Source organism: Cheilinus undulatus, linkage group 3 (genome assembly GCF_018320785.1).
Source record: "Cheilinus undulatus linkage group 3, ASM1832078v1, whole genome shotgun sequence".
NCBI lineage: Eukaryota > Metazoa > Chordata > Actinopteri > Labriformes > Labridae > Cheilinus > Cheilinus undulatus.
The window spans coordinates 53902645-53918367 of record NC_054867.1 but is presented as its reverse complement, the minus strand read 5'-3'; the positions used below and the strand labels follow the sequence as shown (position 1 = coordinate 53918367).

The window sequence follows — 15723 nt, the reverse complement described above, 5'->3', positions numbered from 1 at the left end:
CTGTAAATGTTGAATCAGAGCACAGGAAACTTCCCTTTCTGGACAAAACATCTTTAATTCTCAAAGAAGTGAAACACTTTACAATCTAAAAATGAATAAAAAAGTCTCAATAATACATTTTTATAAGTCATATACATCCAGGTACATCATATATAGAAAATACAGAAAATCATCAAAGACTCTAGGCAGCGTTAGCCCAGAGGCCGCTCGTCCTTGAGAAGGTGGTCTGGGCTCAAATCCTCACCTGTGGCTCCTCTCCTGCATGTCACCCCCCACCGTCTCTCTCTTAGTTTTCTGACACTGTCTTCTGTCCTGTCTCTTAAAATGAAGGTGTATTAAAAAAACAATAAAGTGCCCAGTATCAGGTGTCTAGGAAGTCTGTTTTTAATAACTTGGTATGAAACAGGGATCAATAATACCTGTTTTTGATTAGAATCATATCAAAGTCTGAGTTTCTGGTTTTGGGACAGCCCTAAATTCAAATGACTTGCAATTTTCTTTTTCAAATATTTGTCTTTACATACATTACGAGTTAATCAGGATGTAAATTTGATTAAATACACACTGAATAAAATAAAAGTGCAGGCTGAATTTAGAAATAAACTGACACCAAAAGCTTTAGTGTGCTGAGGATTCTGACCACTCATTTAGATCTCCACTGAGGGAAAAATCCATAATCTGAGCTCATTTCTTAATCCAGAATCTTCCTAACCACGCTGTAGACTCATCCTGTGTTTTCCTATCACATGCACAAACACAGTGGAAATCCTTCCTCTTCATCGTCTCACCTGGGAGTTTTAGAAAGGTGCAAATAAGGCTGTCAAATTATTCAGGACTTCAAGACTTTCATTATTGTGTTTTAAAATGATGCAGTCTTTTATTTTAGTTTTGGGAAGAATAAATCCATCAGATATTGGTGGCAAACTCCTGCAGTGTTGCTGATATAAACCAATAAATGACCTAATATTTTACGTCTGTGTATTTAATGCAAATATTTTTATTTGTTTTTTGCATTCATCCTTCAAGGTTTCATTTTAGAGCAAATCATAAAGAAAATTTGACTAGGTGTGATTTTATGGAGAAAACGTTTGGATTGAGGCTTTTTTTTTTCTCAGGATGAGTTTGATCTCCGATGTTGGTGTACGTAGTAAAACATAAAACAACAGAAGGTGAACATTTCCGTTCTTCTCTCCTACGCCGATCCATCTTGTGCTCTCTCAGATTTCACTTCCTCTGCTCATTAGAAATAATCAAACAACTTCCTTTTCCCACGCCATCTTTAGAACCTCCAAACATTCCTAAAATGCTCGGCCTGAAGGGTCAAAGTTCACCTAACCACAGCAGTCTGAGTGAAAGTGTCCTCAGATGACCAGCAGGGGGCAGCAGCTGCATGAGGCTCAAATGGAAAATCATGTTGGAGTTTAATGGGAAGATTTAATGCTTTTTACAAGGTTTTTAAGGGTAAAAATAACAAAAAAAATAACTTCCCCTTTATCGCAGAAAATGTTTTCTATAAGAGCTTTTTATTTCTGTGTTTTGATTAAAGCACTTTATTTGATTTTTAATGTAAATCCTGACAACAGTTTCTCTTATGGGGTTCATGTTTTGCTGCCTTTCTTCAATAGATGTGCTATAAAAACAGTTTAAGATTATCTGGTTCCTTAAAAAGTAGAAAAATAAATTCCTCGTAAAGTTGTTTTTTGGTCACATGATAATGAAATAAACTCTTCAGGGTAAATCCTGCAGAAAACAAGTGATACGGAGGAAACCAGACAGCAAAAAGTCAAATCTTACTGAGTCCATTTGTTCAGATTCTTGTTTAAAGAGTCCAAATGTTTATTCTGAGCCAAATTCAGCAGATAAATCCTGATTAGTATCTTAATTCAGGATATTTAAAAGGAAAATATGGTTCTGCATTAATGACATTTCAAAGAAAAAAAAAATCTATATTAAAAAAGCTGTAAATCCCGACAAAACACTAAATTTTTAAAAATTGTACCTCTGTTATTGCAAGAAATGATTCCCAAAAATGTCCGATTCTTGACACGGAAAAGTTGGAATTATATTTTTTTGTATCACATAATTTTGAGGTGATAAATCAGAAAATTAGAAGGATTTGTAGAACATTTTAAAAAGCATTTTCTTACTTCTTTATGACCTCATTCCCATGTTTTATATCTCATTTAGTTTGACTTTTAAAATGCATGTTTTGTTTTTTTTGTTGATTGTCCCGCTCCTTCCTTTCAGACTGGGTGTGTGTTTGCTGCGTGACAACTGCAGCACGTCAACAATCCCAGCTTTAGTTTGCTTCTATTCCTTAAAACCAGATGTTTATCTGGACTAGTCAGCTGAATGTGTCTCTTTTAAAAAGATATTTTTGACGAGAAATGTGACAAAAACCCCATAAGAAAGGAGTTCCTGAGGTGTAGAGTCTTCTTTAGCTCTCACTCGTCTCTTTGCCATCTTTTCTGTTCTGGTCGAGTCTCTCTCAGACGCTGTAAACAGTCTCTCCTGACTCTGAGGATCTTATCGGCCTTTTACTGCCCGTTCAAGGTCCGCTCTTTGTCCCCTATAGAAAGGTGATCTCTGTCTCCTGGTTCTGATACGCTTCCTCCTCCATCTCATCGAACAGCTGATCCATCCTCTGGAAGGCCAGGTAACCCTTTTTACCTGCATGTACACACATAAAAAATAGGTTCATAAATACCCCTCAGAAAGTAACACTTTAATAAAAATATCATTCAGGAATTAAATCCTGTTGTTTGTACCGAAGGAGAGGATGGCTTCTTTGGCAGCACAGCGAAGATCTTCATCCAGAGATCTCCATAAATCTGCAATGTGGTCCACGCTCTCTGAGGCCTAAAACACATCAAGACATCACCGTTTTCAGCTTTAGGAACATTCTAATAAAATCTAATGACACGGATGCCTCGTCTGTAAAATAGACCAGTAAAATTAGTGGTAGAGACCAAACGCTGCCTGTTAGTTCATGATCATTTAGATGTCTTCCTTATGAAACTGACACTTTTTAACATTACTGATGATTAAACTGTTAAAGTCCTGAATATATAGAAACCTTATTGTGTTTTTTTTTCTCACCCGGAGGCTTTTCAAAGCGAGACAGGAGCCATGCTGGATCTGAACGTCGGAACTTTTCAGACTCTGGGTGTAAAAAACAACAGCCTGCAGGAGAGAGAGAGAAACAAAGTGAGATTTTACTAAAACTGTGATGATTTTAATAGAACAGACCCAAAAACATCAGGACTGTGGTTTTATTAAAGACTAGATCAGATCCCTGATTGGCTGTCTGCTCTATAAGGATTGAAAATAGAGCGCCCTCTGCTGGACAAACATCATGACAGCACCATATATAAATCATAGTTAACGTCGATTCCAGATTTTTTAATGACAGTACAAAAAGGTTTTAGCAGAACACTAAACTAAAACCTGTGCTGGGAAGTGAACAGCAGTGTTGTTAGTTTTATTACATTTTTAGTAGAAATATGGTGGTGTTGATTTTTTTCTTTATTTAAACAGCTTTTCACTAAAATAGCTGTTAAATTGATGGAACTGTGAGTGAGTACCCAAAGAGGCCACATTCCCCCCACAGTGTTTTTGTCAAAGTTGTCATTCAGTACTCCGTAAGGTTTGTTGTCAATTTGTCTTATAGTTTTTCTTATAGTTAAAAAGTTTATTGTTGGATTATTTTTCATGAGGTTTGTTTCACAGTATTGTAGTTTGTCATAAATTGTGTCTTAAAGTTTGTCTCTAAGTTTGTCCAACAGTTTGTCATAGAATTTGTTGTACTGAGTGTCTTATGCTTTGTTGTAGTTTGTCATCTTGCAAGGTTTGTTGCAGGTTTACAATTACCTCCGCCAAGGAGGTTATGTGATTGGGTGGGTTTGTTTGTTTGTTTGTTTTTTTGTTTGTTTGTTTGTTTTTTGTTTGTTTGTTAGCAACATAATTTAAAAAGTTATGGACAGATTTTGATGAAATTTTAAGGAAATGTCAGAAATGGCATAAGGAGGAACTGATTAGATTTTGGGAGTGATCCGGATCACCGTCTGGATTCAGGAATTTTTTTAAAGGATTCTTTACTATTGGGAGATAGGGCTAACGGTGGAAGTCTGCGCTGTTACCACTTCACACCAGGAGATGGCGGACATGAGCAACTTCAATCCCAGCAGCATTTTGGGTGTGTTTCTATTTATAGTTTTGGAGTTTGTAGAGTTTGAATTTGAATTTTTTGAATTTTGTTCTCATTCTGTTTTTGAAATGACAGATCCTGATGAGCAGCTGACCAAAGGTCAGTGATGCACCGATCTCTGTATGGACAGAAGCTGAAGCTTCAACAGGAGCTGACCTCACTGATCTACTTGGACTTTTTAATCTCCTGCCTTGAACTTTTTTTAAACATGACTTTTTTTCCTTGTTTAATATCACGTCCCATCTTGTTAAGGACTCAGTATTCTTGCATAGTCAAGTGTTAAATTTGTTACTATCATAATTATTTAAGCTTCTACTTTATTGTGTAAGAGCTAAACACTTCATGTGCACCTGTTTCAGATAAACAAAACATTTGAACTCGTTTGATTGTTTGTTACTTGTATGAAAGCATCTATCTTACCAACAACTATCTTACACAACAACTATGTTAGGCGACTAAAGATGGCGACAACTAAAGTTGGGGAAAACTATCTAAGAATCTTTGGGGGCTTCTAGAGATGTCAGTCTCTGTGGTCAAGTGAAAGAGATGTCTGTCTGGAAGTCTGAAGTCTGAAGGTTGCAGGTTCAACGCTTTCTTTGGTTTGGTCTTGTTTTTAAGAGCTGAGTCTGAAGAAAGAAGGGAAAAGCTTTAGGAGATGATAGCAGGTGTCTCTCTATGTGGGCTATGGAGGTAGACGTCTGAAGGTGGCAGGTTTGAATCTTACTTTGGCTTGGTCAAATTTCAAGCGTTGACTCCAAATAAAGAAGAGAGACCCCTGGAAAACCACTGCAAGTGTCTGCTTCGGTAGTCTAGTGAGATAAAGGATTGCTTGGGAGTCTGAAGGTTGTGGGTTCAAGTCTTACCATGGCTTGGTCAGTTTTCAAGATTTGAGTCTATCGGGAAAATGTAAAAACCTTTGGAGGACTAAAGCAATTGTCTTTCTCTGTGGCCTTGGGAGAGAGTGGGCTCCCTGGTAATCAGAAGGTTGCTGGTTCAAGTCTTCCCATGGCTTGGTCACATCTTGAGTTCAAAGTGAGAAGGGAAAACCTCTGGAAGTCTAGGGGAGAAGTTGTGAGTTTTAAAGTCCTACATCCCAAATGAAGAGGATAAAAGCACCAGGAGAAGATCCCCCAGTGTGAAAGGTACCGGTGGCGCAGTGGGTTTAGCGCACTCTCAAGCACCCAAGCGGGCACGAGCACCTGTGGCGGGAGAGGCTGGGGTTCGGAACCCAGTGTGGCTGGTACCTGGATTGAGCAGTTCCCTGTGGGATGGGGTCAGGGGGGGCCATGTCCCCCCTGGCATTCCGTGACATGTATCAGCAGGGGTTATGAAAAATTTTAAAATAAAAAGTTGTTAACTTATTGATCGTCTTCACTGTCACCAACAATATCTTAGGCCACAACTGTAATTGGCAACAACATTAGTTGCCTTGGATATTGTTGGGGATGACTATAGTCGTAGTTCTATAGTCTGTTAGCTATAGTTGGCGACAACTTTCTTAGGCGACCAAAGTAGGCAAAGACTATATTCCAAGGCAAGTAAAGTAAAGATAGTCGTCACGTTCTACACTTGTCTTCATTGTCAGCAACAACTTTACTTTGCCTTGGAATATAGTCTTTGCCTACTTTGGTCGCATAAGAAAGTTGTCGCCAACTATAGCTAACAGACTATAGTACGACTATAGTCATCCCCAACAATACCCAAGGCAACTAATGTTGTTGCCAATTACAGTTGTGGCCTAAGATATTGTTGGTGACAGTGAAGACGATCAATAAGTTAACAACTTTTTTTTCATAACCCCTGCTGATACATGTCACGGAACGCCAGGGGGGGACACGGCCCCCCCTGACCCCATCCCACAGGGCACTGTTTGATCCAGGTACCAGCCACACTGGGTTCCGAACCCCAGCCTCTCCCGCCACAGGTGCTCGTGCCCGCTTGGGTGCTTGAGAGTGCGCTAAACCCACTGCGCCACCGGTACCTTTCACACTGGGGGATCTTCTCCTGGTGCTTTTATCCTCTTTATTTGGGATGTAGGACTTTAAAATTCACAACCTCTCCCCTAAGACTTCCAGAGGTTTTCCCTTCTCACTTTGAACTCAAGTTGTGACCAAGCCATGGGAAGACTTGAACCAGCAACCTCCTGATTACCAGGCAGCCCACTCTCTCCCAAGGCCACAGAGAAAGACACTTGCTTTAGTCCTCCAAAGGTTTTTACATTTTCCTGTTAGACTCAAATCTTGAAAACTGACCAAGCCATGGTAAGACTTGAACCCACAACCTTCAGACTCCCAAGCAATCCTTTACCACATTAGACTACCGAAGCAGACTCTTGCCATGGTCTTCCAGGGGTCTCTCTTCTTTATTTGGAGTCAACGCTTGAAATTTGACCAAGCCAAAGTAAGATTCAAACCTGCCACCTTCAGACTCCCAGACAGACCTCTCTTCCTCTTGGCCACAGAGACTGACATCTCTCCCAGAGATTCTCCTTTCTTTCTTTGGACTCAAGTGTTAAGATTTGAACCTGGACTCTGCAGTCTACCTGGCGATCCTGGATCCCTCTAGGCTACAGAAGAGTTACAGATGAAAGTCTGAGGTTTTTATTACTTCCTTTGGACTTCAAAATAAACCAGCCCCACCTGGATTAGGTTTAAACCAGGAACCTTTGGACTGCCAGTTAGTCTTCATTCACCTTCAGCCATAGGATCTGAGACTTGCTCAAGTTTCTCCAAAGCTTTCAGTGTTTTATTTGGATGTTGGACTTTCAAACTCAGTAGTAGTGAATATGAATCAGTCACACAACCCGCAGCCTGCCAGGTAATGAGCCAGACAGTTGATAGGGTTTCCAAGAACATTTTCACCTTCCTTTTGTCTCGGTCTTTCCCTAAGGATCAAACACAGGACTTCTGATATCTCAGGCAGTCCTTTATGCCTCTGGGCTATTGAGATAGACAGTTTTACATTTTTTCTGGCAATTTAAGGAAAGATGCAGCCATAAGTCGAGCTGTGCTCTTTTTTGTCACTAAGAAACAGTCGACATTGAACAACGGCTCACGCCAAGGACAGGTTGAATTGCCTCCTTCAAAGTCAATATTTCAAAACCAAGGGAGTGACAATAAGAGGGTCCTTTAGATTTGCCACAAAGACACTACTTTTGGCCTAATTTTGAAAGGACAGAGCTGAGGTGTTCTCTGCAATATTTAGTTTCCCAAAAACTATAGCAGACCCTGTCATTGTGGACTCTCCTAGCCTGGAGTGGGTGCATTTATTATATGTAGGACTACTCTGAGAAGCATAACTTTGAATAAAAAAAAAAATGCAGCAGACAGAAAATCTGATAACATAAAATATAAATTCAGTAAAACTCTTTCTGTGATCTTCTTGTCTCTTTTGGTGCTTTTACAGTAGTTTTCATAGGTTCCATGGTTACACGGATATTTCCTGAAACGGTCCAGTCTTTACAGAAAACTTTTTCAAAAAGAAACAGCAATATATTGTTTTCGTCTCCATGTGGACGGGGCCTCAGTCTGTCTGCTCATGCTTGGGATATTTACAACGCCCAAAACAATCAACAGTTGAAAAGACGATACTTTGTTCGTAAAAAAGATGTTAACCGAGTACTTTCACATGTCCAAAAAGCTTACAGTTCCTTCAGAAAGTATTCAGACCCTCTTCACTTTTTCATTTTGGTATGTTGACAAGTAAAATAATTTAAATTCAGTTTTTTTCTCATTGATCTACCTAATGCAGGGTGTTGCATTGAGCTAAGAGCCTAGCTGCACCCTTTTAACAGCTTTTCTCCTTCGTTTTGTCATAAGCATGCTTTCAATGGATCCCAATAGTTCCCTTTTTACCTCCTCAAAGAGGCTATGTGAATGAGAGGGTTTGTTAGTTTGTTAGCAACATAACCCAAAAAGTTAGAGACAGATTTTGATGAAATTTTAAGGAAATGGCAGAAATGGCATAAGGAAGAACTGATTAGATTTTGGGAGTGATCTGGATCACTGTCTGGGTCCAGGAATTTTTTTAAAGGATTCTTTACTATTGGGAGATAGGGCTAATGGCCAAGGTCTGCGCTCTCCAGGTGCTTTTCTAGTTCAATCTAATCGTATAATTGTAATCTAATCGTAGTTCTAATCGCATCTAGTTCAATCTGTTGTAAACCTTGTCATAAGATTGTCATAGAGTTTGTTGTAAAGTTTGTAATGAGACTGTTGTAAAGTTTGTAATGAGGCTGTTGTAAAGTTTGTAATGAGATTGTCATAAAGTTTGTAATGAGATAGTCGTGATGTTTGTAATGAGATTGCCATAAAGTTTGTCATTAGATTGTTGTAAAGTTTATCATAAGTTAGTGTAAATTTTGCAATTATATTGTTATAAAGTTTGTTCTAAGATTGTCGTAAAGTTTGTCATAAGTTTTTGTAAAGTTTATCATAAGTTGCTGTAAATTTTGTCATTATATTGTCATAAAGTTTGTACTAAGATTGTTGAAATGTTGTCATAAGTTTTTGTAAAGTTTGTCATTAGATTTTTGTAGAGTTCATCAAAAGTTGCTGTAAATTTTGTCATTATATTGTCATGAAGTTTGTATAAAGGCTGTTGTAAAGTTTGTCATAAGATTTTTGTAAAATTTTAAATAAGATTGTCGTTAAGTTTGCTCATGAGATTTTTGTAAAATTTGTCATTAGATTGTTGTACAGTTTGTTATAAGAATGTTGTAAAGTTTTTCAGTAGACTGCTGTAAAGTTTTTAAAAAGATTGTCATATAGTGTGTAACACACTGTCATAAAATTTGCCACAAGATTGTCATAATGTTTGTAATGAGATTGTCATAAAATTTGTCATAAGATTTTTGTAAAGTTTGTCGTAAGATTTTTGTAAAGTTTGTCGTAAGATTTTTGTTAAGTCTGTCATTAGATTGTCATAAAGTTTATCATTGCATTGCTGTAGATTTTGTCATTATATTGACATAAAGTTTGCATTAAGATTTTCGTAAAGTTTGTTATCAGATTTTTGTAAAGTTTGTTATTAGATTGCTGTAAAGTTTGTCATGTGATTTATTGCACATTTTATGGTAAGGGTTGTTATTTAGTTAGTTGATTGTTGTGTGGTTATGTTTCCTGTTTGTCATAACCAGTACTGTTTGGTTGTGTTACCTTGCTCCTGAAGCTTTTGCAGCCTGCGGCTCGGCTAAGACACGCAGCAGCAGCTTTACACACTTTGTGGTTGGAGTCGATCTGTAGAGCAGCCAGAGTCTGCAACGTGCATCCAAGAGGAAGGAGCTCTGCGATGCCCCGTCCCTTCATTTTATTCAGAGCCTGCCTCCGTTTGGGGCTCCCGAGGGCCGATAGGAAGTACTCTGAAACACAGCAAGGACCAAGATTAATAGAAAATACAGAGAAGTTCCCTTAAAGTCAACGTCGAAGGTAACCTTGCAAAACAGATTGATACGCCTGTTTCCTTGTTTTTTACTGGCGAATCCATCTTGCAAAGCTCCCATCTGAACCGTTTGGGCCCGGTTAGAAAGTGACAGGACCAATCAGCTATGAGAGGCAGTACTTTCAGGCACAGCAGAGTCGTGACGTTAACAAGGGGCAGCAAGAGCTGGTGCAGTTATGGAGGAAGAGCTTAGCATGGATGCTGCTAAAGAGACCAGTTTTATCAGAACTTGATGACATTTCTTTGTTCAAAGAAGAACAAAGAACAGCAGTGAGTTGTTTTCTTTTCAAAAACGTCAAAAGTCGAGTACTTACATGTCTATAGTCGCAATGTTTCACGTTATTCCTTAGTAACTGCGCACGCCCAGCTTACTAGCAGCTACGTCACGTGCTTTGTTGCTCTGATTGGCCCGTAGAGATGTGACAGACAGAACGTTCACCCAATCACACTCCAAGTTTTTTTCAAAGCCTCTGCCTTTTCTCAAACGTTTCCTATTGAAGCTTTCCCAGATGGATGTGTGAAACAAATCCATCTGGCGTGTCAGGTTACGTCGAAGGTGCAATGGAGTAAATCAGTTTGATGTCATAAGCAGATAAAGAAGTTTTTTTTATTAAGTTGAAAAGAAAAATCCAGAATATTCCTAAATATTGACCTACATAAATGATAAAAAATGAAGGCTTTACATTATCCAAATTACAGAATATCTGGTTTACACCATTAGCTGTTTTTAATGTAAGTTTTAATGTTCTCACTTTTATCTCAAATAAATGTCATGTTCTAGCATTTGAATCAGAAGTAATATTTCTTATGCATGATGGTAAATTCATTAATTATCTTTTATTAATTTTTATCTTACCTTTTTGACTATCAATGCTTTGGGCATAACTGTTATCCTTCAGACCCCCAAAAATTCAGCATTCTTCCTTTAAAGCGTATAAAAAATATACCTTACGAAACATTCCATCCTTGCCTTTGAAGTTGTTTAAAGCTTATAAAACATTTTTCTTTGCCTTTGTTGATGTTATCCTTTCAATTTTATAAAACATTCCAGTCCTGCCTTTAAAGATGATTGTGTTCTAAAGCCTATTAAACATTTCACTCTTGCTTTTGATTATTTCATACGTAATTTGGGAAACATTCCATTCTTGCCTTTAATGATGACATCTTTTAAATCTAAAAAACACTCAATCCTTGCCATATGAAAATTATGTCATCCTTCAATGCTTAAAAAACATTCCACTCTTGCTTTTGATGATGCCATCCTTTAAAGTTAATGAAAAATTCCATCCTTGCCTTTGATGATGTTATCCTTTCAATTTTGTAAAACATTGCATCTTTGCCTCTGTAGATGACGTTGTCTTTTAAAGCTCATAAAACATTCCTTCATTGCCTTGAATGATGTTAATTCTTCAATTTTATAAAACACTCCATCCTTCCCTTTAAAGATGATTGTTTTTTTAAAGCTTATAAAACATTCCACTCTTGCCTTTGATGATGTCATCCTTTAAAGTTGTTGAAACATTCCATCCTTGCCTTTAATGTCGGACACCGCTGCTGTTTCATGCAACACTTCCAGGACATAAAGCCTCCTCTAACATCAGAACTTTTCAGTCGGTGTGAAAATTTGAAAGGTCAAAGGTCATTGGAAGGACTACTGCCTACATGGCGTGATCTTTACAGGACGTAACGATGTGTTGGTGCCTTTTTCATTTTTGTGTTGTGTATGGACAAGATTATTTTTAGGTCGTTTTCACACCTGATAGTCCGGGGGACTTGGTCCCTTTTGGAACAGAAATGGCAACATTGTTGCATTTCCTTTGGTTTGGTTTGCATTCATACTGCTATTTGTTAAACGGACCAAACCGCCTGAACAACATCTGCCTGATAGGGGCGCTGTCGTCACAAACAAACGGCAACCAAGAAGAAAAGCCGGCGTAGAAGAAGACGAAGTGGGGAAATCCAGCTCCTTCCACCAGTCTTTTTTCCACATAAACAATGAAAAAAACACAGAATTTATGCTGTCTTGGGGTTCCTGCTCTTGCCTTGGGGCATAAGGAGCAGTCCGCGAGACGGGGTTCTGTCCGATATGTCGTTCTTTACACGAGATGAATAAATAAGCACGGACTATGATGTGTTGCCATGGCTACACAGACGCCAAGCGAGGTACTGACATGTATTTGAGTGTATTAAATCACATGTAAATCCTTTTATCATTACGCTTTATGCCACTTCCTGTCTTTGGTTCACAAGTTGGTCCACTTTGCTTTCACACCTCCAACGAACCGCACCAGGGTTTGTTTGGAAGTGGAAAGAGAACCCCTGTTTTTAGGCGGACCAGACTCCACTTGTTTGGTCCGCACCAGAGTTCGTATGAGCTTTCACACCTCTCCAGACAAACCGGACTACCCGGGAAAACGGACCAGAGATCATTTAAAGCGGACCAAACAGCTCTGATGTGATGCGCCCTTAAAAACCATAGAGGAAAACCTCAGTCTGGGTCTCTGATGTGAAACAACCACACACCTAGAGAGAGTTAGAAGAGGGTACTGTTTCTTTTTTGTGCTTTTGTTGAAATAGATATGGATCTATCTTTGAATATATCATCCCTACCTTCTTTGGAGAGACGTGAGATGTGCTCTCCGAGCTCAGTGATGTTCCAGCGTTTGAGATAAACGGAGAGCTGGAATAGAGAGACTCGGTCTGTGCTGCAGAGAGGACGAGGACGAGGAACCGTCCGACTCACAGTCTGAACCTGCTGCAGGAGCTGAAGGAACACTGAGGAGACAGAAAGGTCAAAGGTCGTGTTAAAACAGATCATGCTGCCTTAAAAACACTTCGGCTTTAACTTTAAATGTCTGCTTTTTATTGAACGGAGGAGGGGGCCCTATCCTCCCTCTGCAGACTGGGGACGACCCAAACAGTTCCAAAAACTGTTGACAAATATAAATATACAAACTGTTGCTGTACCTTTCTCTGATTGGCCGGGCTGCTTGGCCTTCACCTTGTGCGTGTAGCGTTTCCTTAGCGTCCTGCAGAAAGTGTCTGAGCTGCAGCAGAACGGGGAGCCGCTGTCGTTCATGCACTCGTCCCAGAACATCAACACGTCCTTCGTTCTCTGAGGCTTGGGCAGGACTGAAAGAGAAGAGACAGGTTAATGTTTGATCATGCACACTGCAAATACAAGAACCTGGATGTGTGAAAAACAGAAAATCTCTCAATATTTAAAGCTAGACTGGCACTGATTGGCTTCATCAAGGAGGAGTGGTTACGTTGGGAAGGGTGGAAACTTGTGGAAACGGACCGCTCTGCAGCATCCTACAAGCTGACCAGTTGACCTCCTGGTTAACGCTGCACACTCCTAACAAAGCATTCGGGATCACATTAACCAGCCAGGCCACTTTTAACAGCTTTTCTCCCTCATAACACTGGGATAAGCATTCTGTGTCTTTTCACTGAGGCTCTAATGTCGAAGCCACCGTGATGAGTCGCAGGGCAAAAGTTCCTCGTACCGTAGCTTTAAAGAAAGAACCAGGGAGGAACCACTTACTGTCTTTAGCGGAGATGTTTTCATTCCTCTCCAGCAGCAGACCGCTCACTCGGTCCACAACTTCAGCCTGAAGACTTGTCTCTTTCAGGAGCTCTTCCCTGGCCGGAGTGAAGTCTGTCGTCTTTAACATCTGAGGACATGTCAAAAATATGCTTCAGCATCATGAAAATCTGTTAACATACGAAATATATCTGTTGGACTTTAACAGAAAGAGTCTGAGGCCAGAGACCGATGGAGGATACCGGGAAATATGAGGGCTTTAATGGCCATTTTTCCATCCATCCATCTATGAACCCTGCATGATCAGACAAGTTGATCCTGTTGGATAGATATTTGTATCTGTCGTATTCATAAATTAAAAAATTCCAATTCAAGAGTTTGAGGATTTTATGGCTTATAATTTTGAAAAGTTCCATTTAAGAGTTTTAGAGACTTTATGGCCTTGAACTGAAAAAGTTCCATTTAAGACTTTTGAGGACTTTTATGGCCTTAAATTAAAAACCCAAATTAAAGACTTTTTGGGACTTTAGGGCCTAAAACAAAAAAAACTTATTTAAGAATTCTGGAGACTTTTATGGCCTCAAAATATTAAAGTCAAATTTTATGAATTTTTGAGAACTTTTTATGAATTTTGAGGAATTTTATGGCCTTGATTGAAACTATTTCCAACTGAAGACTTTTTGAGGATTTTCTTATGGCCTTGATAAAAAAAATTCTAATTTTAGACTTTTTAAAAACGTATACTGCACCGTTGAAAAGTCCAATTTAAGAGTTTTAGGACATTTATGGCTTTATATTAAAAAGTCTAATGTAATACTATTTTAAGACTTTTATAGACTTAATACGGCCTTGATTTAAAAAATCTAAATTTAGATTTTTGAAAACTTTATTTGCTCATTTAAAAAGTCCAACCTAAGACTTTTTAAGACTTTTCAAGGATCTGTAGGAACACAGTTGTAAAAATAAATGTAACAAAAACATACTAACACTTTTGTCAGAGATATTTCACCTGTAGCAGGATGCAGCAGATATCCAGGTGAGTCTCCAGTGCCTGGTCCAGACCCCAGTTCCCAGAAGTCAGCGGGGCGACGACCAGCTCGTCCTGAGAAGCTGATTGGCTGGTGTTGGAGAGGAGGCCCAGACTCCTCAGTGTGCTCTGCTGGAAGGAGCTGATGCTGCAGGGATGGAGACGTTATTTTACTTTAAAGTCAAAGTTTTTTTCTTCTTCTTCTTTGGTCTGTGGACTCACCCACTGTCCTTCAACCTCAGGCTGCCCAGACAGGAAGTGTCATCATCAGCATTAAAGTCATGTGACAGGAAGTCAAAGCTGCCCAGGACTTCCTCCACTGCTAGTGTCTCCTCTGAGGACGAGCTCTTCAGCAGGGACAGGTCGTTCTGAGCAGAGGAAACACAGACACGTTAACAAAACTGAAATTTACGTACAGGTGTGTGAAGGTTCACAGAGTACCTTCAATAGATCCTCACAGTCACATGATCCAGGGAACCCACACAAAAACAGGTGACAGGTGAAAAACAGCTGTTATGAATCACTGATGATATGGTAAAGTTAGTCTGTTAAAGCTCTAGGTGGCGCTGCAAGCTGAAGTTTTCACCCATCGACTATGATCCCTGCACTTTATAAAAACAGTGTTTTTTACCACAGGTTACCTGATTCACCTGGAGGGGAGGTGATCTAGATCACTAAAGACTTAGTCCTGAAGACTTCTACTACAGGTCTATACAGATAGACAGGGAGACCAGAGTCCAGAGGAGTCCAGGACTGAGCTAAGAGGCTGGCAGAGCCTCTTTAACAGCTTTTCTCCCTCGTTTCTTCACAAACATGCTTAAAAGAAACGCTGATAAGATAATAAACATGGTGGCGATGCAAAAGGAAAGGAGGGAATGTTTTATAAAATCTGATCAAATCATCTTCCTTAAATCTATTCAAGGATTTAAAGGATGACATCATCAAAGGCAGAGGATGGAATGTTGACCATAAAAGACTTAGAAAGTCTCAAACAAGACTTTTTCAATTGAAGACCATAAAAAGTGTCTGAGAAAGTCTCAAACTAGACTTTTTCAATTGAAGACCACAAAAAGTGTCTGAGAAAGTCTCAAACTAGACTTTTTCAATTTAAGACCATAAAAAGTGTCTGAGAAAGTCTTAAACTAGACTTTCCACATTTAAGGCCAAAAAACATCTTTAAAAGTCTTTCATTTGACTTTTTAAATTTAAGGCCATAAAAGTCTTAGAAAGTCTTAAATTTGTCTTTTAAATTAAAGGCCATTAAAGTCCTCAAAACTCTTAAATCTAACTTTTTTAATTGAAAGACATACATGTCTTAGAACGTTTGAAATCTGACTTTTTAAATTTAAGGCCATAAAAGTCTTAGAAAGTCTTAAATTTAACTTTTTAAATTTAAGGCCATAAAAGTCTTAGAAAGTCTTAAATTTAACTTTTTAAATTCAAGGCCATAAAAGTCTTAGAAAGTCTTAAATTTAACTTTTTAAATTTAAGGCCATAAAAGTC

General features: G+C 38.9%; 1 protein-coding gene across 4 annotated transcripts in view; it reads right to left on the bottom strand.

Annotated features, from left to right (window-relative positions):
* Positions 1 to 35: 35 nt before the first annotated feature.
* ripor3 (RIPOR family member 3) overlaps positions 36 to 15723 on the bottom strand; it is a 78094-nt gene continuing 62406 nt past the window's right edge. For all 4 annotated transcript variants that reach the window (XM_041777757.1, XM_041777765.1, XM_041777747.1 and 1 more), the window contains 9 exons: positions 14443 to 14588; positions 14203 to 14368; positions 13194 to 13323; positions 12614 to 12778; positions 12257 to 12421; positions 9364 to 9566; positions 3100 to 3183; positions 2769 to 2859; positions 36 to 2670 (listed from right to left, as the gene is read on the bottom strand). In XM_041777757.1, coding sequence (XP_041633691.1) covers positions 2570 to 2670; positions 2769 to 2859; positions 3100 to 3183; positions 9364 to 9566; positions 12257 to 12421; positions 12614 to 12778; positions 13194 to 13323; positions 14203 to 14368; positions 14443 to 14588 — 1251 coding nt within the window. In that variant the 3' untranslated portion in view covers positions 36 to 2569. The remainder of the gene's footprint in view (positions 2671 to 2768; positions 2860 to 3099; positions 3184 to 9363; positions 9567 to 12256; positions 12422 to 12613; positions 12779 to 13193; positions 13324 to 14202; positions 14369 to 14442; positions 14589 to 15723) is intronic.